Genomic DNA, 21,288 nt, shown 5'->3' with positions numbered 1-21,288 from the left:
GCACATTGACTCTGTACCGGCACCCTCCTGTATATATTGTTATTTTTTACTGCTCCTCTTTAATTACTTGTTACTTTTATCTCTTATGCTTATCCATATTTTTTTGAAACTGCACTGTCGGTTAGAGGCTCGTAAGTAAGCATTTCACTGTAAGGTCTACACCTGTTGTATTCGGCGCAAGTAACTAATACAATTTCATTTGATTTGGCAATGACAAGTAAAACAACTTTTTCAAGAGAGTGAAAGTCAGCAGTGGGTGGTGTCACAGTTAAATGTCAGACCACATACTAATACACAAATTCACATACACCTGACAGGACATGTTTACACACACAAATGCACAAACGGACCTAATTTCACACCACAGCTTTCATAAGCCACAACCACCCTTAGATCTGTTACACAAATACACTCTCAAATCAGAACACCTCTGCCAAACAACTCACAGGCAAACGCACACACAAACATGCACACATACACACACAAACATATACACTCCTTCAGTTGAAGTCGGAAATTTACATACACTTAGGTTGTCATTCAAATTTGTTTTTCAACCACTCCACCAATTTCTTGTTAACAAACTATAGTTTTGGAAAGTCGGTTTAGGACATCTACATTATGCATGACACAAGTAATTTTTCCAACAATTGTTTAAAAACAGATTATTTGAAGACCTCCACGAGTCTGGTTCATCCTTGGGAGCAATTTCCAAACGCCTGAAGGTACCACGTTCATCTGTACAAACAATAGTACGCAAGTATAAACACCATAGGACCACGCAGCCGTTATACCACTCAGGAAGGAGATGCGTTCTGTCTCCTAGAGATTAACGTACTTTTGTGCGAAAATGCAAATCAATCCCAGAACAACAGCAAAGGACCTTGTGAAGATGCTGGAGGAAACAGGTACAAAATTATCTATGTCCTATATCGACATAACCTGAAAGGCCGCTCAGCAAGGAAGAAGCAATTGCTAAAAACCGCCATAAAAAAGCCAGACTACATGGGGACAAATGTGGTACTTTTTGGAGAGGTATCCCCTGGTCTAATGAAACAAAAATAGAACTGTTTGGCCATAATGACCATCGTTATGTTTGGAGGAAAAGGGGGAGGCTTCCAAAGTTAAGAACACCATCCCAACCGTGAAGCACGGGGGTGGCAGCATCATGTTGTGGGGGTGCTTTGCTGCAGGAGGGACGGGTGCACTTCACAAAATAGATGGCATCATGAGGAAAGAAAATTATGTCGATATATTGAAGCAACATCTCAAGACATCAGTCAGGAAGTTAAAGCTTGGTCGCAAATGGGTCTTCCAAATGGACAATAACCCCGAGCATACTTACAAAGTTGTGGCAAAATGGCTTGAGGACAACAAAGTCAAGGTATTGGAGTGGCCATCACAAAGCCCTGACCTCATTCCCATAGAAAATGTGTGGGCAGAACTGAAAAAGCGTGTGCGAGCAAGGAGGCCTACAAACCTGACTCAGTTACACCAGCTCTGTCAGGAGGAATGGGTCGAAATTCACCAAACTTATTGCGGGAAGCTTGTGAAAGGCTACCTGAAACGTTTGACCCAAGTTAATCAATTTAAAGGCAATGCTACCAAATACTAATTGAGTGTATGTCATCTTCTGACCCACTGGGAATGTGATGAAATAAATAAAAGCTGAAATAAATCACTCTCAACTATTATTCTGACATTTCACATTCTTAAAATAAAGTGGTGATCCTAAATGACCTAAATGACCTTTTTGTGAAAAACTGAGTTGAAATGTATTTTGTTAAGGTGTATGTAAACTTCTGACTTCAACTGTACATACACACCAGTGGAGGCTCCTCAGAAGAGGAAGGGGAGGACCATCCTCAGTGAATTTCATTTTTTTAAATGGTAAAACAGTTCAAAAGTTAGATTTTTTTTATAAAACTATACTAAATATATTCACGTCACCAAATAATTCATTCAAACATACTGTGTTGCAATGAAGGTCTACAATAGCCTCAACAGCACTCTGTAGGGTAGCACCATGGTGTAGACGGAGGACCGCTAGTTTCCGTCCTCCTCTGGGTAACGATAGCTAACACAGTTCCGTACAGGTTTTGCGTACCGCAGCTTTCAAACGAGGCTGCGATGAAAACTAATGGGACTGTAGCGATTGTGTTGGCATCAAAATCCGGGGTGTAAACTGCTTTTCTCTTCCAGCTTTAATTGACATGGTAATAGAGCAAATGTATTTGAGAAAAGTTGAAAAAACTGACCCTTCTAACGCTGCACAATACATTATGACGTATCGTACGGCACGCATTATGCAACACATTGTGTGACATACAGTGTCTTTCCACCAGGGGTAGAGCTTCTCTTGCAGATTAAAAACAAGAAGGTGAAAGGGACAGGGAAAGGAGGATACCTAGTCAATTGTACAACTGAATGCATACATTTTTCACATCATCTCTGCAAACCATCATGACTCTCAAAAGCCGCGAGACAGCCGCAGTTTACTTGTGAAGATAACTTTAGCGCCGCCCTAAAAACCCTATTAAAAAAATAATGACATTATATAAACTCTTTATATTGTTTTATAGAAATTTTAGAGGTGATAAATTGGACAAATCGGGTGAAAAAAGTAGTTTCCCCACACATCTCTCCCCCTTTCACTACTACTCAGTAGTTTTCGCTTCCCCCACCGCAATTTTTCAAAAGACCGGGTGGACCTCCATTGCTTCTTCAATCATGCAGAGACGGGCAGCATGAAGGTCGCGTTATTGGTTTTGCTGGAAAGTGGAGAAATTGTGCTTTACAATGGTATTCATATTACATTTGACCTGGAAGTATGAATTTTTTGGGGCGCTAAAATATGGTCACGTGTACGGAACACTGTCAAGTACGGAAGTTTGTTAGTTATCATTACATTGACTTTAATACAAAACCTAGGAGGCTCATGGTCCTCAACCCCTTCCATAGACTTACACAGTAATTATGACAACTTCCGGAGGATGTCCTCCACCCTATCAGAGCTCTTGCATGAACTGACATGTTGTCCACCCAATCAAAGAATCAGAGAATGAATTTAGTACCGAAAGCATAAGCTACAGGTAGCACTGCAGTGCATAAAATGTGGTGAGTAGTTGACTCAAAGAGAGAGAAAGACAATAGTTGAACAGTTTTGAACAAATTCATTTCTTCCAAAATGAAGAAGCAAGAGAGAAAGAGAGAGATTGTTTTTCCAGTTTCACTTACTTAGCTAGCAAATGCAGCTAGCTAGTTTAGCACTCAAACACCCTGCTCAAACAGAGGGATGCTAGCTATGACTAGTCAACACAACATTGGAACACTTCCAATTCAAGGTAAGCTTTTGGTTTTACAAATGTATTGCCACCAGGGCAAGTTCTAAACTGCTTACTGACTGAACACTGTAACGTTACTGCATGACTGTAGTGGGTTTACTAACGCGTTAGAAGGTTCTATTTGCTATGTTGACTATGACGTTACTTTAGCTAATATGGTGACAATGATGTAGGCTGTGTGTAGCGGGTATGATATCGTTTGTCTTGGAAAGGTTTTTTCACATGGTCACATGCAGCTGATGTGTTGTACATTGAAGTCCAAAAGCGAAGGGAAAAGGTGAGAGGAGGAGAGTGCATAGATGCAAGAAGGAATGCAACGTGGCTGCTATGAAAGTGAACTGTGTTTACACGTGATCAAGGGTGTATTCATTCCACCGATTCTGTTAAAATGTTTCTTAAACGGAACCGAACGGAGATAAAAAAAAAATACCTGAATTTGTACAATAGAAACTCTCAATGACTACACCCTAGATCAGATAGATGCAGGCAAGAGTGTGCAAGACGGGATTGAATGTGTCACTGTCTGTCAATGTGTCACTGTCTGTCATCTTTAATTTTTCTCTCGACCTGTGTGCCCCTACGTTGTAAACTTTCATTCATAGGCTAGGTTGTAACAACCTCATGATGGGTATAGAGAAAATTTTAGCATCATGTAGTAGCATAAACCTATCGATGTTACATTGAACTGGGTGAAATGAATATGAATGACAGTCATCCAATATGCTGTAATAGAAATATGGCCATGCTCATACATTTTTTAAAATGGTCCTCCCTCATCTTAAACGGAACCGACCGCCACTGATGCACACGCACGCAAACACACACACATGCATACACGAACACACACAGCAGGACCACTTGCCCACTCCTCACTGCAACCAAAGGCCACAAACACAGGAAGTTTAAGGCTGACCCACTTCTCTTCTGTCAGAGATTTTATTCAGGTCTTCATACAAACAAGCTGTCAGTGAACACATTTAAAGACAAAAACAACTAGCAGCACTAACTATCTGAGATAAAGTAACAATGCATTGGCAAACCAGCTGCCTCAATAGTAGTACAAGTAATATACAAAATGTATATAAAATACGAATAAGCTACATACTTAAAACTCTACAATACTTTCCATGTAAAAAATCATTGGTTGGCACTTTGTACCTGCATTATCTGGGCCTTGTGTCATAGCTTGCACAAAGAATAAGTTCAACAGCTTAACTAAAATGCAAATTGAGTGAAAAATGGATTGTTCAAATAGACTTGTTGCTGTAGGTATTCTGCAGCTCTTTAATGGTCAAATAGCCACTACAACTGGGTTCCACTGTCATTGAGGAGGATCTGCCTAGAGCAGCCTCTACTGGCCAGGCATTGTAACTGCCGCTAGACGCCATGGCAGGGTTTGACTCAGGATTATGAAGGGGGAGTTGGGGGAGACTCAGGGGATGGTGAGGGCCTGGAGGGATCCGAGCAGGCAGGGAGACTGGTAGGACAAGAGGAGGGGCAACTGAAACCACATTCCTCTCCTTCTTACCCTTTCCTTCCTCTTCCACCTGGTCCTCCCCCGCTAGGCTCTCCATGCCGAATCCAGAGTCTGGGCTCAGGGGCTGGCTCTGCAGCCGACCAAGACGCTCCAGGCACTCATAGGAGGAGGATGTGGCGGAGATAGAGCTGTGGTCCCCCTGGTAGGTGAAGTAGACGGGGCAAGACTCAATGAAGAGGCTGCTGGGGTATTTCGGGTAGAAGTAGCCGATGTTGGAGAAGCAGGAGGACTGGCCGCTGCTGTTCCAGCCATCAGAGGGAGTGTTGGGGTCCGAGTTTAGGAGAAAGGCAGCGGTGGTGGAGCTGGTGGAGTCGGTGACGTCCCAGACTTCTGTTCCAGACACCTCCACAGGGGAGATGTCATCGCAGGGCTGGGCGGTGATGAAGGACTCTGGAGCAAACAAGGGGCTCAGCCATTTCTGCATGGGGAGGGCCAGAGACACATCAGTATACACAGCTCTGTACAGTGTCACAGTTATTGGTGAAATTGAAAGTTATGCTGATACTTAGGCAAAATGACAAAGGATAAATATGTTACTGCATCTACACTGGCAAGTATCAAGTTTTGAAAGTTGCTGCAAGATCAGTGTGTGCTTGTTCGTAAGTCTAAAAGGAGTGCATGTGTGAGTTTATTGGTGTGTTAATGTGTGCGTGTGGTAGAGAGAGCGTGTCTATTTCTGCATCTAACTGTTAATGCAAGGAATTCAAACCATCAGAGAATCCACACCAAGGGGACTGTGCTCATGACTAACGTTTCCCTTTGGTTTTTACTGTGGCTGGGCACTATCCTTTTACTGGCAACTAAAGAGACTGTTCCCAACTCTAAGCATCAAATGTAAGTAAGTAGTAAGTCAAGTTAAATATGGACATAAATGCGGATATATCCACTCAACCAGGTTCCAGAATATTATATTAGGCCGTCCACTAGGTTTTCATATCAAGAAAACATTCACGCTAGTGAATAAAACCACATACACAGAATTTTATTGGTTCAACAGGTTTCAAGTTTAGCAGGAAGTTGGAGTATTTTCCAGGTACCTGAAAGTTTCCACGGTGGACAGAGTTAAGTGGCTGGAAGTACTTGGCGGGGTCAGGCACATACTGGTGTTTCCTATAGTGCACCAAAACAACATGGATTTTAACAAGCCATCTTGGGTCTGTCCCAGAATTAACTTGACACTACATACCCAAACAGGCCTAAGGTCCTGAACGCAAAATTTGCTTCATATTGGATTATGTAACCAATGATAAAATCAAGCCCCCAACATCAAGACGGCACAAGACCAAATTAACTCACTGAGCCAAAGGTTGTAGGTCTCACTCTGATCTGACCCAACAATACATACACGTACGCATATAATCCACCTTTACGCATTACTCACCTATTGTTTGTATGAGTTTTGTAGAAGACCAGCAACATGACAACGATGAGAGTGAAAAACGCACCACTTAACACCAGCCACAAAGTCAGGTCCGGGGACTCCACTGTGTCCACTGAAACACCAGAGAATGGGAGCACGGTTGGAATATAGGTCTCCGTAATGCATCTGGATGCATTTAATGCAATTAACACGGGTCGTTAAACACAATTTTTGAGACCAGAAAATTAATTTTATTCCTGTATGGGCCGCATGAACTTCACTACGCACCGACTGTCAGTTTTTCTGGATGGGAAAGAGAGTCTTCTGCATGACTGAACATATAGTAGATGTAAGGTTTTAGTTTGTGGCATGGCATGGCATCAAACGTACCAAAGGTTGGTGAGACCTCGCCCTCTGATGTCCAGGAGGCAGTGGGGCTCCACTCACTCCAGTGGCTAGAGGCGGGTCGGGTCGGCTTGACTCTCAGCCTGATGTGATGAATCCCACTCTCCTCCACATCTAGCTCTATCCACGGTTCCTGCTTTAGTCTGGTCAAACTCTGGGCCTCCTGACAGAGACAGACAGGTAAACAAAAATAAGCATAATCACTACAAAGCTACAAGACTCTCAAACTATTTAGGCTGAAATCCTGATTTGAGATGAGTGTGTGTAACTCAAATGTACATAAAGGAGAGCTGCACACTCTAGGAGCTCAGATGCAAAAATGTAATGTCCAACGTTTCGACAGGCAAGCTGTCTTCATCAGGGTATTATACCCTGATGAAGACAGCTTGCCTGTCGAAACGGTGGACATTACATTTTTGCATCTGAGCTCCTAGAGTGTGCAGCTCTCCTTTATTTTCAAGTTTTCCACTCCGCTAGCCAGCACCTCACCTAAATAGGTGTGCATTTTTTTTCTCCTCTAGATAACTCAAATGTACACACATCATGCTTTGCTGTCTGTGGAAGCGAAGAATCCGCCAAAAATCACAGCCAAATACTCAGGCGCCGGTATTATACCCACTAATTAGATTCACTATAACTCATTCAGCAGGAATACTGCGTTCAGCCAATACCACACACTTTCACACCCACCCACACAATGGTTTGTCTGTCTCACTCACCTCCCATAGCTGGTCTTCCCTCTTCACCTTCACCTGGAACTCATATTCAAAGATCTTCTTAGACAGCGGACTACCAGCACTCCAGGTGGCATTAGTCCCATTGATGATGACCGGGTTACCAGGAGGATGCATCTTAACTGTAAGGAAACAGTGGGAAATGTCACAGTCATCTAATACCATGAAGTGGAAATATAGAGGAGGCGGTTTGGTGAACTACAGTCAGGTGATGGGTAATCTTGTCTGAGACCTGAAGACTTAATAATGTTGTCATTTAGCAGATGCTTTCAGAAGCAAAATTTTAATTGATAGTGGTACATACATTCAGTATTGAATATGTATGTATCCATGCAAGAATCAAACTCTAAAATGAACCAGTGAGGAAGAACGGCTATTTAGTGAGAGGCTACTCTCGCAGGTACACTAGACAAAAGAGAACACTGAAAAAGTGGACACTCACTGTGGTTGATAGGTTTGTATCTTCTGAGGTTTACCGCCTCAGACCCGTTACACCTCACCTTAATGCTGGGGAGGTGCTCGGCTGAACTGAAATACTGTAGAGAAAAAGTCAGAAAGCAGATGGCATGTTTATTAAAGTAAGAACTCCTAGCATCTGTTCTACATTTGTGTGAAAATTCTCATTTTCACAAGCAGTTTTATAAAAAATATACTTGAAAAATAAAATAGGAATTGATAGATTTACAGAAAACAATGAAATTGATATGTACAATAACATATATGAACAATAATATATATATGGAGAATTACATACTGTATATAATTCTGATTCTGATATCAGGAAAAACTTACATGGCCCTCAAAGACAATACTGCAGCCTCTGAAAGAATGACCTTGCCCCGGCATATCGATGGGTTTGAGATCGCAACTACTATTGCTATACAAAACAAAATAAATGAAAAGTAAAACTCTCAATATTACACAGGGATGCATTTATACCTCAAAACACAATGCCGTCATTTTCTGTATTGCAGTAATAATAAAGACAGACAAAAAAATATTCCTTACCAAAGATTTCTCTTAAAGTTTTCATTTGTACCGAGGAGCTGGCAGGCCACGTCTGGATCTATTGCCGAGCTGTTCCACACACAGGTGATATTGTTGATGTAGTCATTCACACAAAACAGTCCTTGGAGGGAAAGTCAGCAAAGGTAAACCAAAAATATTATTACTGTATAGTAACACATCATTTTAAAATCCACAAACTCACCAACTTCACAAATCTGACTTACATTTTGCAGGAGGGGGGCCAATTCAATCAATAAATTGTGTTTCTCCACAAGGTGCAAGTACTGTTTGTTTTTCACAGATCTTATCTGAATGAGTAGGCTGAGAGTAACATGAAGTGACTAGTTACCTTGGAGGTTGTGAGTGAAGCCTGTTGGAACAGAGAGCAGGAACAGCAGGTGAAGCACGGACCACATCATTACCACCACTGTCTAACTGGAAAACAAAAGATGACATAGATTAAGAAACTGTCACTTACAGAGTCTTGGCCATTACCACCACTGCTTAAATGTAAAACAAAGATGATGAAAACTAAAGATGAAGAGGCTGTTATAACAGAGCATTGGAACACCAGAAACATTTAGACAGTACAAATCCTGAGTAACAGTTGCATAGAACAGCAGCAAATACATGACACTGATAAGGGACGTCCTGACTTGATTGTATTCGACATTAAAATCTTTCCGTCACAGGCCCAAGAGTTTTGGTAGGCACTCTAAAGGCAGCAAGGGAAACTCGTCTTGAATTGATATATGTGCAGAATACACATTCATCCAGAGACTGCTGAATACTGCATGACCTAATGTTGAACTCTCAATGAGAAAACCTTTTGTACCCTTGTCTCCTCTGAATAGGCTGATGTTCAAGTTTGTTTGCACCAATAGACTGATAAAAAACTAGACAGTCTAAACACTATCCTCTTGAGTGCTTGTTAGACAGACTCACCAGGTTGGCCTAGATGTAAAAAACGTGGATAGATATATATATATATACACTATTGATGTATTGTCACACGCCAGATAGGTGCAGCGAAATGTGTTGTTTTACAGGGTCAGCCATAGTAATATCAAGCAAATTAGGGTTAAGTGCCTTGCTCAATGGCACATCAACAGATTTTTCACCTTGTTGGCTTGGGTATTCAAACTAGCGACCTTCGTGGTGGCTCAACACTCTAACCACTAGGCTACCTGCCGCCCTAAGGATTAGATTTAAATTACTACATATTACGATGATGCGGCTGACATCTAGATGATAACAAGAATGATACTCAATGATACGTTTTTTTTTTTTTATAAAATTGAAATCTAAGTTGAATCTTACAAAGAGTAAGTGCTCATGCAAACAAATTGGTACTCTACCTCGTCAGACTTACCCTCTTAGTCAGAGTCGAAGTGTCAGCACAGTCCTCATTCTGTTCTCCTACTTACTTTGCTCTGTTTTTACTATTTGACTTTTGCAGATGCTCTCTCCTCTCTGTCTCCTTAGTCTCAGGTAGGTCTCTGTCTGTCTGTCTGTCTGTCTCTCCCTTTGTGACTGTCTCTCTCTGTGCCTCTAGCGCTCTCTCACTCTGTCTCTATCGTTCTCTCCTGCTTCCTACCGCTCTCTCTTTCTCTCTCGCTCTCTCTCTCTCTCCCTCTCGATTGAAGTGCCCAATGACATTTCATGGTGACACACGTAACCACAACCTCTTGCTAAGGCTGACATTTGCCTGTGTCTTGCAGGAAGCCACACAAAACCCTGAAGATAAAAAAACAACTTATAATTACCATTCTCTACAACAGTGTTTATCAACCCTGGTCCTGGGGACACAAAGCCCCCACACACCTGATTCATATTAAAGGCTTGATGATGAGTTGATTAGTTCAATTAAGAGCATTAGTGCTTGGTCCAAAACAAAAATGTGGTAGCCCTTCCTAGGACCAGGATTGAGAAACACTTCTCTACAACACATACTCTACAAGCAAAGCCATTAGGCCCCTGAGCCCCTTCATGTGTTAAGGTAAAAATAGTGAATACACCGCATCCTGTTTCAGTCGAGTACCAGTAAAGTAGGCTAGAACAGAGACGCACGTTCACACTGAAATGTCAGGTGGTTTCACAAATTGCAGCACCAGATTGGCAGAGTAACACCTCGATCACACCGACAGCGTCATTGCATTTTGGTACAACAGAAGTACATTCATTTCCAATGGAACGCTACATTTGCCTTGTAACATTGCGTCGGAGAGGCAGTTGCAGTGCGTTCTGTGTGGTGCATACGTTGGATTGGATTTATCGAACGTATGCGTCAAACTGTATGCGTAGACGGCTTGACAGAAATGGTAGCAGAACGTGAATATTGAACTTTTGTTGCACACGTATCCAAATGATGCTGTGTCCCAATTTACGCAATGACACTGTCGGTGTGATCAAGGCGTAAGGTGAATACACTACAGTTAGACACGTGTTAAAATATACAAAGGTTTTCCAATATACTGTAGATCCCTCATGAAAGCAAGTCAGATCACAAAATGGTTTCAAGCTAGTAGTAAATGGATAGTGGAGTCATAAGATCCTTGTGAAAGTCAATAAAATGCAGAAGTAGAAATGGCAATAGAAAGATGAACTGAGTTAGTATGACAATGCAAAGGTCATCGGACATCTCATTTTGTAGCCATAGACAGACAAGCTTTTTCCTCATAGATGGGAGTATTTTTTGTCTGTGGTGTCATGCAGCATGATACCCATTTCCTCCATTGTTGGATTTCTATCACATACTTACATATTATGTGACATACAAAACAACATAAGCAATAGGTAGATAGCTATTTTATGTCACACGGTTACATTAAATGCTTTGTATCAATCAATGTAGTGGAATGAATTTGTATTGAAAATGAAAATCATCCTTTTATCATAGAAACCGATTGAAACCTCTACTTGTTACAACATTACAAAATACATGCTGTAGTAGATGCTTAGCACACTGAGATGAGCAGGTCCTGTGAAGTGTATCTGCACATCTTAACTCATGCTTTATCTTTTGGTACAGGAGGGCATTGTAGAAACACTCTTTGTGAACGGTGAGAAATTCAACAAAGTGAAGTTCAGGCTTATGTTGCAACAACTGCCTGTTTGTTCACAGAACGCGAGTGAATGCGTTGGTTTGGCCATGATGGCACTTTGACACCCCCAGATATATGGGTTCTGGCTGAGTACTTTTCACTCTGCAGCATTGGTAGGCTTGCAGAAGAGAGGCGGGGGTGGTGTAGGTGACACACACAACGCTTGTTGAAAGGTCAGAGTCCGCTTTGTGGCAGGAAGTTGGTGCTAGGCCTCAATGTTATGTGGAATTTGTGTACAGAGGCAATAAGAAAAACAATCTCCATCTGTAGACCACAGGGGGGGGGGGGGGGGGGGGGGGGGGGACTGTGGTGTACGATGGGAGGAGGTGAGAACATCGTTTTAAAAAGAGAAGGTGTGCTAATCATATCACAACACCTCTGTAGTTTGCTAACTATAGGCCTTTTTGAGGTCTTGCTCGAAAAGTTGGGTGTTAAGGTGCAACATGTTATTTTTCAGACTGTTGTCCGCCCGATAAAATGAAGCACCACATGCAAACTATTATTACCTCATGAACACGATGGTGTTGTCCGTTTTGCTCTAGGGTTGCCCACAAGACTCGTCAGAAAATAGCCCGATACCAGTTTAAAAATATAATGGAAGAATATATGGAAGTAGTTTAGCGCCCCTAAAAAAAAGGTTAAATATGGGCAAAAAATATATGTAATAATTTCCTGATCTTTCATATATCTCTCAGATATAGGACAAACACTTTACTTACTTTTGATGTATTTTTCAACTATGTATTTGTCCATGTATGAATCTGTTAATCAATGCATTTCTATGGGCTAGTAGCAGTAAGGCCAAATTCAATGTTTCATCAAATAATAAGAAATTAAATAAAAAGATACCCAAAGGGCCATAAAATTCTAAATCAAATAGCTAAATGATCATTGGTATGACCATCTTAAAACAATTCCATGTTAGCTTAGTAGAAAGTGTTTTGTAATTACTATAAATGGGGCCCAGATTCTATCATTCTAATCAGATTGAAATCATATCCTAAACTCCACAATGAGTCTCATTTGGTGTTCAAACATTTCATTTTTGAAATATTATATAATTGGAAGACTCATTGGTTTTCTATTTTTAGAATGAAGTGAAACGTTACGGCTGGGCTAAGGCTTTTAATTCAAGGCCACATAATGAAAGTGCTTGTGACACCCACACTTATTGAAAATAAGATACACTATATATACAAAAGTATGTGGACACCCCTTCAAATTAGTGGATTCGGCTATTTCAGCCACACCCGTTGCTGACAGGTGTATAAAATCAAGCACACAGCCATGCAATCTCCATCTTCAAAGGGGGAGACACTCAAGACCCAGAACACCGACCATTTCGAATCCCACCGTACCTTCTCCGCTATGGAATCTGGTTTCCGAGCTGGTCATGGGTGCACCTCAGCCAAGCTCAAGGTCCTAAACGATATCATAACCGCCATCGATAAAAGACAATAATGTGCAGCCATCTTCATCGACCTGGCCAAGGCTTTCGACTCTGTCAATCACCACATTCTTATCGGCAGACTCAACAGCCTTGGTTTCTCAAATGACTGCCTCGCCTGGTTCACCAACTACTTCTCAGATAGTGTTCAGTGTGTCAAATCGGAGGGCCTGTTGTCCGGATCTCTGGCAGCCTCTATGGGGGTGCCACAGGGTTCAATTCTCGGGCCGACTCTTTTCTCTGTATATATATCAATGATGTCGCTCTTGCTGCTGGTGATTCTCTGATCCACCTCTACGCAGACGACACCATTCTGTATACTTCTGGCCCTTCTTTGGACAGTGTTAACAAACCTTCAGACGAGCTTCAATGCCATACAACACTCCTTCCGTGGCATCCAACTACTCTTAAATGCAAGTAAAACTAAATGCATGCTCTTCAACCGATCGCTGCCCGCACCCGCCCGCCCGTCTTGCATCAGTACTCTGGACGGTTATGACTTAGAATATGTGGACAACTACAAATACCTAGGTGTCTGGTTAGACTGTAAACTCTCCTTCCAGACTCACATTAAGCCTCTCTAATGCAAAATTAAATCTAGAATCGGCTTCCTATTTCATAACAAAGCATCCTTCACTCATGCTGCCAAACATACCCTCGTAAAACTGACTATCTTACCAATCCTTGGCTTCGGCGATGTCATTTACAAAATAGCCTCCAACACCCTACTCAGCAAACTGGATGTGGTCTATCACTGTGCCATCCGTTTTGTCACCAAATGGGCCGCCCCCAGGTGGTGAGGGTAGGTAGCAACACATCTGCCACGCTGATCCTCACAACTGGAGCTCCCCAGGGGTGCGTGCTCAGTCCCCTCCTGTACTCCCTGTTCACCCACGACTGCTTGGCCAGGCACGACTCCAACACTATCATTAAGTTTGCAGACGACACAACAGTGATAGGCCTGATCACCGATAACGACAAAACAGCCTATAGGGAGGAGGTCAGAGACCTGGCCGGGTTGTGCCAGAATAACAACCTCTCCCTCAACGTTACCAAGACTAAGGAGATGATTGTGGATTACAGGAAAAGGAGGACTGAGCACGCCCCTATTCTCATCGACGGGGCTGTAGTGGCGCAGGTTGAGAGCTTCAAGTTCCTTGGTGTCCACATCACCAACAAACTAGAATGGTCCAAACACACCAAGACAGTCATGAAGAGGACACGACAAAGCCTATTCCCCCTCAGGAAACTGAAAAGATTTGGCATGGGTCCTGAGATCCTCAAAGGGTTCTACAGCTGCAACATGACTGGTTGCATCACTGCCTGGTACGGCAATTGCTCGGCCTCCGACCACAAGGCACTACAGAGGGTAGTGTGTACGGCCCAGTACATCACTGGGGCTAAGCTGCCTGCCATCAAGGACCTCTACACCAGGTGGTGTCAGAGGAAGGCCCTAAAAATTGTCAAAGACCCCAGCCACACCAGTCATAGACTGTTCTCTCTACTACCGCATGGCAAGCGGTACCGGAGTGCCAAGTCTAGGACAAAAATGCATCTCAACAGTTTTTACCCCCAAGCCATAAGACTCCTGAACAGGTAATCAAATGGCAACCCGGATTATCTGCATTGTGTGCCCCCCAACCCCTCTTTTACGCTGCTGCTACTCTCTGTTTATCATATATGCATAGTCACTTTAACTATACATTCATGTACATACTACCTCAATTGGCCCAACCAACCAGTGCTCCCACATATTGGCTAACTGGGCTATCTGCATTGTGTCCCGCCACCCACCACCCCCTCTTTTACGCTACTGCTACTCTCTGTTCATCATATATGCATAGTCACTTTAACCATATCTACATGTACATACTACCTCAATCAGCCTGACTAACCGGTATCTGTATGTAGCCTTGCTACTTTTATAGCCTTGCTACTGTATATAGCCTCGCTACTGTTTTTCACTGTCTTTTCACTGTTTTTTTCCCGCTTTACTTACCTATTGTTCATCTAATACCTTTTATGCACTATTGGTTAGAGCCTGTAAGTAAGCATTTCACTGTAAGGTTGTATTCCTGTTGTTGTACTCGGCGCACGTGTCACGCTCTGACCTAGGAGAGCTGTGTTTTCTCTGTTTAGCTAGGCCAGAGTGTGATAGGTGGGTGGGCATTCTATGTTTTGGCCGGGTATGGTTTCCAATCAGAGGCAGATGTCTATCGTTGTCTCTGATTGGAAGCCATACTTAGGCAGCCTGTTTTTTCCTTTGTTTTTTTGTGGGTAGTTGCTTTCTGTTTTGTTGTAAGTACCTGATGGAACTGTCAGCTGTCATTTTTGTTATATTTGTAAAGTGTTCATTTTTGGCAATTAAATACAAGATGAACATATTCCACGCTGCACCTTGGTCTAATCCTTTTGACGCCCGTGACAGCACGTGACAAATAAACTTTGATTTGATTTGTAAATGAGAGCTTGTTCTCAACTGGCCTACCTGGCTAAATAAAGGTGAAACAAAAAATATACTGCTCAAAAAAATAAAGGGAACACTTAAACAACACATCCTAGATCTGAATGAAAGAAATAATCTTATTAAATACTTTTTTCTTTACATAGTTGAATGTGCTGACAACAAAATCACACAAAAATAATCAATGGAAATCCAATTTATCAACCCATGGAGGTCTGGATTTGGAGTCACACTAAAAAATTAAAGTGGAAAACCACACTACAGGCTGATCCAACTTTGATGTAATGTCCTTAAAACAAGTCGAAATGAGGCTCAGTAGTGTGTGTGGCCTCCACGTGCCTGTATGACCTCCCTACAATGCCTGGGCATGCTCCTGATGAGGTGGCGGATGGTCTCCTGAGGGATCTCCTCCCAGACCTGGACTAAAGCATCCGCCAACTCCTGTACAGTCTGTGGTGCAACGTGGCGTTGGTGGATGGAGCAAGACATGATGTCCCAGATGTGCTCAATTGGATTCAGGTCTGGGGAACGGGCAGGCCAGTCCATAGCATCAATGCCTTCCTCTTGCAGGAACTGCTGACACACTCCAGCCACATGAGGTCTAGCATTGTCTTGCATTAGTAGGAACCCAGGGCCAACCGCACCAGCATATGGTCTCACAAGGGGTCTGAGGATCTCATCTCGGTACCTAATGGCAGTCAGGCTACCTCTGGCGAGCACATGGAGGGCTGTGCGGCCCCCCAAAGAAATGCCACCCCACACCATGACTGACCCACCGCCAAACCGGTCATGCTGGAGGATGTTGCAGGCAGCAGAACGTTCTCCACGGCGTCTCCAGACTCTGTCACGTCTGTCACGTGCTCAGTGTGAACCTGCTTTCATCTGTGAAGAGCACAGGGCGCCAGTGGCGAATTTGCCAATCTTGGTGTTCTCTGACAAATGCCAAACGTCCTGCATGGTGTTGGGCTGTAAGCACAACCCCCACCTGTGGACGTCGGGCCCTCATGCCACCCTCATGGAGTCTGTTTCTGACCGTTTGAGCAGACACATGCACATTTGTGGCCTGCTGGAGGTCATTTTGCAGGGCTCTGGCAGTGCTTCTCCTGCTCCTCCTTGCACAAAGGCGGAGGTAGCGGTCCTGCTGCTGGGTTTTTGCCCTCCTACGGCCTCTTCCACATCTCCTGATGTACTGGCCTGTCTCCTGGTAGCGCCTCCATGCTCTGGACACTACGCTGACAGACACAGCAAACCTTCTTGCCACAGCTCGCATTGATGTGCCATCCAGGATGAGCTGCACTACCTGAGCCACTTGTGTGGGTTGTAGACTCCGTCTCATGCTACCACTAGAGTGAAAGCATCGCCAGCATTCAAAAGTGACCAAAACATCAGCCAGGAAGCATAGGAACTGAGAAGTGGTCTGTGGTCCCCACCTGCAGAACCACTCCTTTATTGGGGGTGTCTTGCTAATTGCCTATAATTTCCACCTGTTGTCTATTCCATTTGCACAACAGCATGTGAAATTTATTGTCAATCAGTGTTGCTTCCTAAGTGGACAGTTTGATTTCACAGAAGTGTGATTGACTTGGAGTTACATTGTGTTGTTTAAGTGTTCCCTTTATTTTTTTGAGCAGTGTATATAAAAAAATAAACAAACATTGGCAGTAGAATGGCCTTACTGAAGAGCTCAGTGACTTTCAACGTGGCACCATCACAGGATGCCACCTTTCCAACAAGTCAGTTCGTAAAATGTCTGCCCTGCTAATGCTGTTCCGGTCAACTGTAAGTGCTGTTATTGTGAAGTGGAAATGTCTAGGAGCAACAACGGCTCAGCCACGAAGTGGTAGGCCACACAAGCTCATAGAATGGGACCGCCGAGTGCTGAAGTGAGTAGCGCGTAAATATAGTTTATCCTCGGTTGCCACACTCACTACCGAGTTCCAAACTGCCCCTGGAAGCAACGTCAGCACAATAACTGTTCTTCGGGAGCTTCATGAAATGGGTTTACATAGCCAAGTGCCGCACAGAAACCTAAGATCACCATGCTCAATTCCAAGCGTCGGCTGGAGTGGTGTAAAGCTTGCAGCTATTGGACTCTGGAGCAGTGGAAACACGATCTCTGGAGTAATGAATCACACTTCACCATCTGGCAATCCTTTGGACAAATCTAGGTTTGGCGGTGCCGGGAGAACGCTACCTGCCCCAATGCATAGTGCCAACTGTAAAGTTTGGTGGATGAGGAATAATGATCTGGGGCTGTTTTTCATAGTTTGGGCTAAGCCCCTTAGTTCCAGTGAAAGGAAATGTTAACGCTACAGCATACAATGACAATCTAGAGAATTCTGTGATTCCAACTTTGTGGCAACAGTTGGGGGAAGGCCCTTTCCTGTTTCAGCATGACAATGCCCCTGTGCACAAAGCGAGGACCATACAGAAAAGGTTTGTCGAGATTGGTGTGAAAGAACTTGACAGGCCTGCACAGAGCCCTGACCTCAACTCCATCGAACACCTTTGGGAGGAATTGGAACGCTGACTTGGAGCCAGGCCTAATTACCCAACATCAGTGCCCTACCTAACTAATGCTCTTGAGGCTGAATGGAAGCAAGTCCCTGCAGCAATGTTCCAACATCTAGTAAAAAGCCTTCCCAGAAGAGTGGAGGCTGTTATAGCAGCAAAGGGGGGACCAATTCCATATTAGTGGCCATAAATTTGGAATTTCCCTAATTTGACACCAGTCAAGAAATATGTTACAGTAACATGATGCACAAAACCCCCCCACTAAATGTCAGCAGGAGAAAGGAGAACATGATCTTTTGAGATGAATTATTAACAACATCTCAGTATTCTTTCCACTGGGCTCGGTATGACAGTTTGTCTTGTTGTTGAGTGAGTAAAGTGAATCAGTATAACTTCAAAAAACACCTTTTATCCTCTAAAGCCCCAGCATGGATAGTCTCTATAGCCTCTAGACCGAACACGACAACAAAGCTAGAGATGAGGTTGTGACAAAAATACCGTTTCTGTGATTTTTTGTTGTTGAAACCACGTCAGTGATGCTGTCACTTTGCATTAGTCTGCTACTTCTTCATGGTAAAAAGACATCTGAGACAAAAATCCCCTCCAACCGTTGTCATCCTTTGAGCATTTTCATTCTTTCCTGTTTCATTCATTCCATCCGTTTCTTATTCCTGTCATTTCAGCAACTTCGTTGATAATATGGTCAGGGGGATTATAGCTACTTACATGTACATTTGAGACTTGTGCACAGATTAAGTAAAAATGTTCTTCAATATTACTGCAAAAAGTACTTGAAGAATACTTCAAAGCCGCTACTACAACTTTCCAACCTAAAAATAACATTGGTTGATGTGGTAACCACCTAATTGTGGTTTATGTAATCTTCTTCTGTTGGTAAAACTGAATTTACATTTTACCGTTTTTTCTGAATATCGATAGAAGCTGGATTAGATTACAGGTTTAACATATAATCACTTTCAGTGGGTTTCAGTATTATGAGTAAATTTTTTGATGACAGCTATGAATACATCCCCTCAGAAGTAAATGAGCCCTACAATACACAGAACATCAGATAACTAAAGTAAAGGATGCTGTTCTGCTTTTATTGCGGCAAAAGAGAGATCATGAACTTGTGTCTACATATAAATTGTTGTTTTTGCGTGGGTTGTTTTTGTACGTTTTGAGAGTTTGTGGCAATGGTTGTGTGTGTGCATGCATACGTGACCAAGTGTACCAGAAAGGATTTGTAAGGGCTTGAATGTAGATATATGTGTAAAAAGAGGTGTAAATGATGTGGAAGGTGCATGGCCGCTGCGGTGAGGGTGTGAAATGGCCACTGCACCATGGCCTCATTTAGACCCTTTGTTCTCCATTGCCTTTAGCGCCTTGTTCAACTTCTGGTTCACAATGTTTCTTTCTGTCCATTTCACTATGAAAGAACAAATAAAAGGAGGGAGAATGAAAAGGGAGTTCGGGTATAAGTGGATGTAGCAAGGATAGACCTAGTCGTCATATCATTGGTAGTAGTAATCAAATAAGTGGTGTTTATTATTAGCTTATTATCTAGCTATTATCTAGCTTATTATCAAAGCATTTTATGAATATTGTAGCACTATTTGTATTCATAGTACTACTTGGAGCGGTAGTGGTAGTAATAGTTGATATAGCAATAAGTGGCATTAGCAGCAGGTCACCCACCCATGTCATCAGTCTTGCGGCCGTACCAACGCTGGGGGTCTGTAGGAGGGGCGGGCAAGGGGTGAATGATGTAGGAGTCTTTTACCAAGGACTTCCACACCAGAGGAGCTCCTGGGAAGAATAGAATAGAAACATGGACAGGAAAAGAAAAGAACATGAGCATTAGACAGAGGAACAGTAATCCTTGACTGTATTTGTCACAGCCTGTGCTGATAATTCACTTTGGTATCATACTGAATCAGGAATGCCCAACAGTGACCTGGTGCAACACTGACCTGGAAAGATGTTGGTGCGCAGACAGTGTCCCAGGCTGTGGTAGGAGCAGTGGGGAGGGACGAAGGCTGACTCTGTGTCAGTATAGTGAGGCAGAAAGAGAGGAGGAACCTCCGGGCATGCTAAAACTCTCACCTTCAACACACACACACATGCAGACACACAGTTGCAAAAGCATAGTTGAGAGCTCAGTAGTGTGCATAGGTTGTAGTGGAATACCAAGTTTTGGCACTTAAACTGAATTATTCCATCCCTCTCCTACGCTACTGACCTGCGGCATGTCTCCAACTGTTGTCTCCGGCTGGCAGGTGGAGGTCATTGCCTTGACTAACAAACAAGAGGCGAAGAGGATTCTAGGTAATGTAAGCAGAGAACAGAACTAAAGAATGCGCTGTCTGACCACAAGTGTTCTTGTTGTTGGTACAGTCCTGTAGGTTTCCCATGTCAACATTCACTGTCCAGTGTTCCATCAAAAGATGCAGCATTGTAAGATCCTTTATAATAAATCTGATGCACAAACATTTGGGCAACCAAGAGCCATAAATCAACATCTGCTAATCCATAGAGATTAAAAAAAAACTTTTCTCGATTTATACTAACTGTTTGACAGAGTATTGGCTTTTCAAAAGGACTATTTGGCACTGAAAAAGTTAATTTAAACCCAACAGAGAATTATATTGGCTGCCCTCCCGCGGAAAAGATTACATCTGCACAGTTGACAGGGGCGTCTACTTTCAAAATCGATAATTTACACAATACAGTAATGCTGAAGGACTAGGCCAACGTATTATGTTAGTGTCCGCATTAGCGTTCAAATGAAATATAAATAAAATCTTAGCCTAAACCAAAGCTCAAACTGAACCAAACCGGAAAAATGTGACTACCTTATTTTCCTGACATGAATACATTGTAGCTGGGCCAGGTGGGCTACAAGAACAATCGTTGGCGCGTTTAATTATCACGTGTCAGGTGCATGGCATAGAATTCCCGAAAGTGAGGAATTATATTTTACATTATTTTATTAGAAAAGTTAGCCTAAATATACTTACATCTGTGCTACGATTCAGAGCCTCAGTCACTGTGTATTTTTGCGATCCTGCGGCTAACCTTACCTCAATTAATTAGATTTTTCTGAACCCCCCCTCATCGTCCAATCAGCGTGAAGAGTAACAGGATAATGGATAATGATGTCACAATTATCCTAAAAGGGGCTCCGATACAGTAGAGCGCATTACCTGAAATTTGAACTCCATATTCAGAGTTAAAGGTCATTCAGTTATTCAATATAACACCACCACAGGAAAATAAAGTGTATACCTTAATCCCTCATAACAGTTCAAATAAAGCCTACCTACTAAATACTAATATCCTGTACATTTACCACACACAGACAATAACAA

General features: G+C 42.8%; 2 protein-coding genes across 4 annotated transcripts; both read right to left on the bottom strand.

The window, feature by feature from the left end:
• Nucleotides 1–4,261: 4,261 nt before the first annotated feature.
• il2rb (interleukin 2 receptor, beta) lies at nt 4,262–10,000 on the bottom strand. Of its 2 annotated transcripts, none has more exons than XM_014192421.3 (10): nt 9,761–9,938; nt 8,738–8,819; nt 8,389–8,509; nt 8,173–8,257; nt 7,823–7,916; nt 7,366–7,502; nt 6,632–6,809; nt 6,263–6,374; nt 5,919–5,991; nt 4,262–5,299 (listed from the first exon to the last, which is right to left on the bottom strand). In XM_014192421.3, exons 2-10 carry the CDS (start codon nt 8,805–8,807, stop codon nt 4,592–4,594), a joined length of 1,578 nt encoding a protein of 525 aa, XP_014047896.2. In that variant the 5' UTR covers nt 8,808–8,819; nt 9,761–9,938; the 3' UTR covers nt 4,262–4,591.
• Nucleotides 10,001–19,012: 9,012 nt separating this feature from the next.
• cimip4 (ciliary microtubule inner protein 4) lies at nt 19,013–21,020 on the bottom strand. Of its 2 annotated transcripts, none has more exons than XM_014192783.2 (5): nt 20,938–21,020; nt 20,160–20,215; nt 19,891–20,023; nt 19,616–19,726; nt 19,013–19,346 (listed from the first exon to the last, which is right to left on the bottom strand). In XM_014192783.2, exons 2-5 carry the CDS (start codon nt 20,205–20,207, stop codon nt 19,267–19,269), a joined length of 372 nt encoding a protein of 123 aa, XP_014048258.1. In that variant the 5' UTR covers nt 20,208–20,215; nt 20,938–21,020; the 3' UTR covers nt 19,013–19,266. The 2 variants fall into 2 exon arrangements, with proteins under 2 accessions (XP_014048258.1, XP_014048259.1); XM_014192784.2 differs by having other exon boundaries at nt 20,160–20,241; nt 20,938–20,995.
• Between the last annotated feature and the right edge of the window lie 268 nt (nt 21,021–21,288).

The sequence above is a fragment of the Salmo salar genome, chromosome 03 (assembly GCF_965601325.2).
Source record: "Salmo salar chromosome 03, fSalSal1, whole genome shotgun sequence".
In the NCBI taxonomy this organism is placed as follows: domain Eukaryota; kingdom Metazoa; phylum Chordata; class Actinopteri; order Salmoniformes; family Salmonidae; genus Salmo; species Salmo salar.
Note: the sequence above shows the minus strand (reverse complement) of the source record. Positions and strands in the feature narration are given on the sequence as shown.

What these genes read in the sequence shown, in the direction of transcription:
- il2rb (XM_014192421.3), bottom strand. Translation starts at nt 8,807, where the DNA reads ATGATGTGGTCCGTGCTTCACCTGCTGTTCCTGCTCTCTGTTCCAACA. An exon ending in AACTTTAAGAGAAATCTTTG is followed by an intron (nt 8,258 to 8,388) that starts GTAAGGAATATT and finishes TGTTTTGTATAG; the next exon opens with CAATAGTAGTTGCGATCTCA. An exon ending in TCCACCGTGGAAACTTTCAG is followed by an intron (nt 5,300 to 5,918) that starts GTACCTGGAAAA and finishes CTCCCCATGCAG; the next exon opens with AAATGGCTGAGCCCCTTGTT.
- cimip4 (XM_014192783.2), bottom strand. Translation starts at nt 20,207, where the DNA reads ATGACCTCCACCTGCCAGCCGGAGACAACAGTTGGAGACATGCCGCAG. An exon ending in GCGCACCAACATCTTTCCAG is followed by an intron (nt 19,727 to 19,890) that starts GTCAGTGTTGCA and finishes TATTCTTCCCAG; the next exon opens with GAGCTCCTCTGGTGTGGAAG. An exon ending in CCGCAAGACTGATGACATGG is followed by an intron (nt 19,347 to 19,615) that starts GTGGGTGACCTG and finishes GTTCTTTCATAG; the next exon opens with TGAAATGGACAGAAAGAAAC.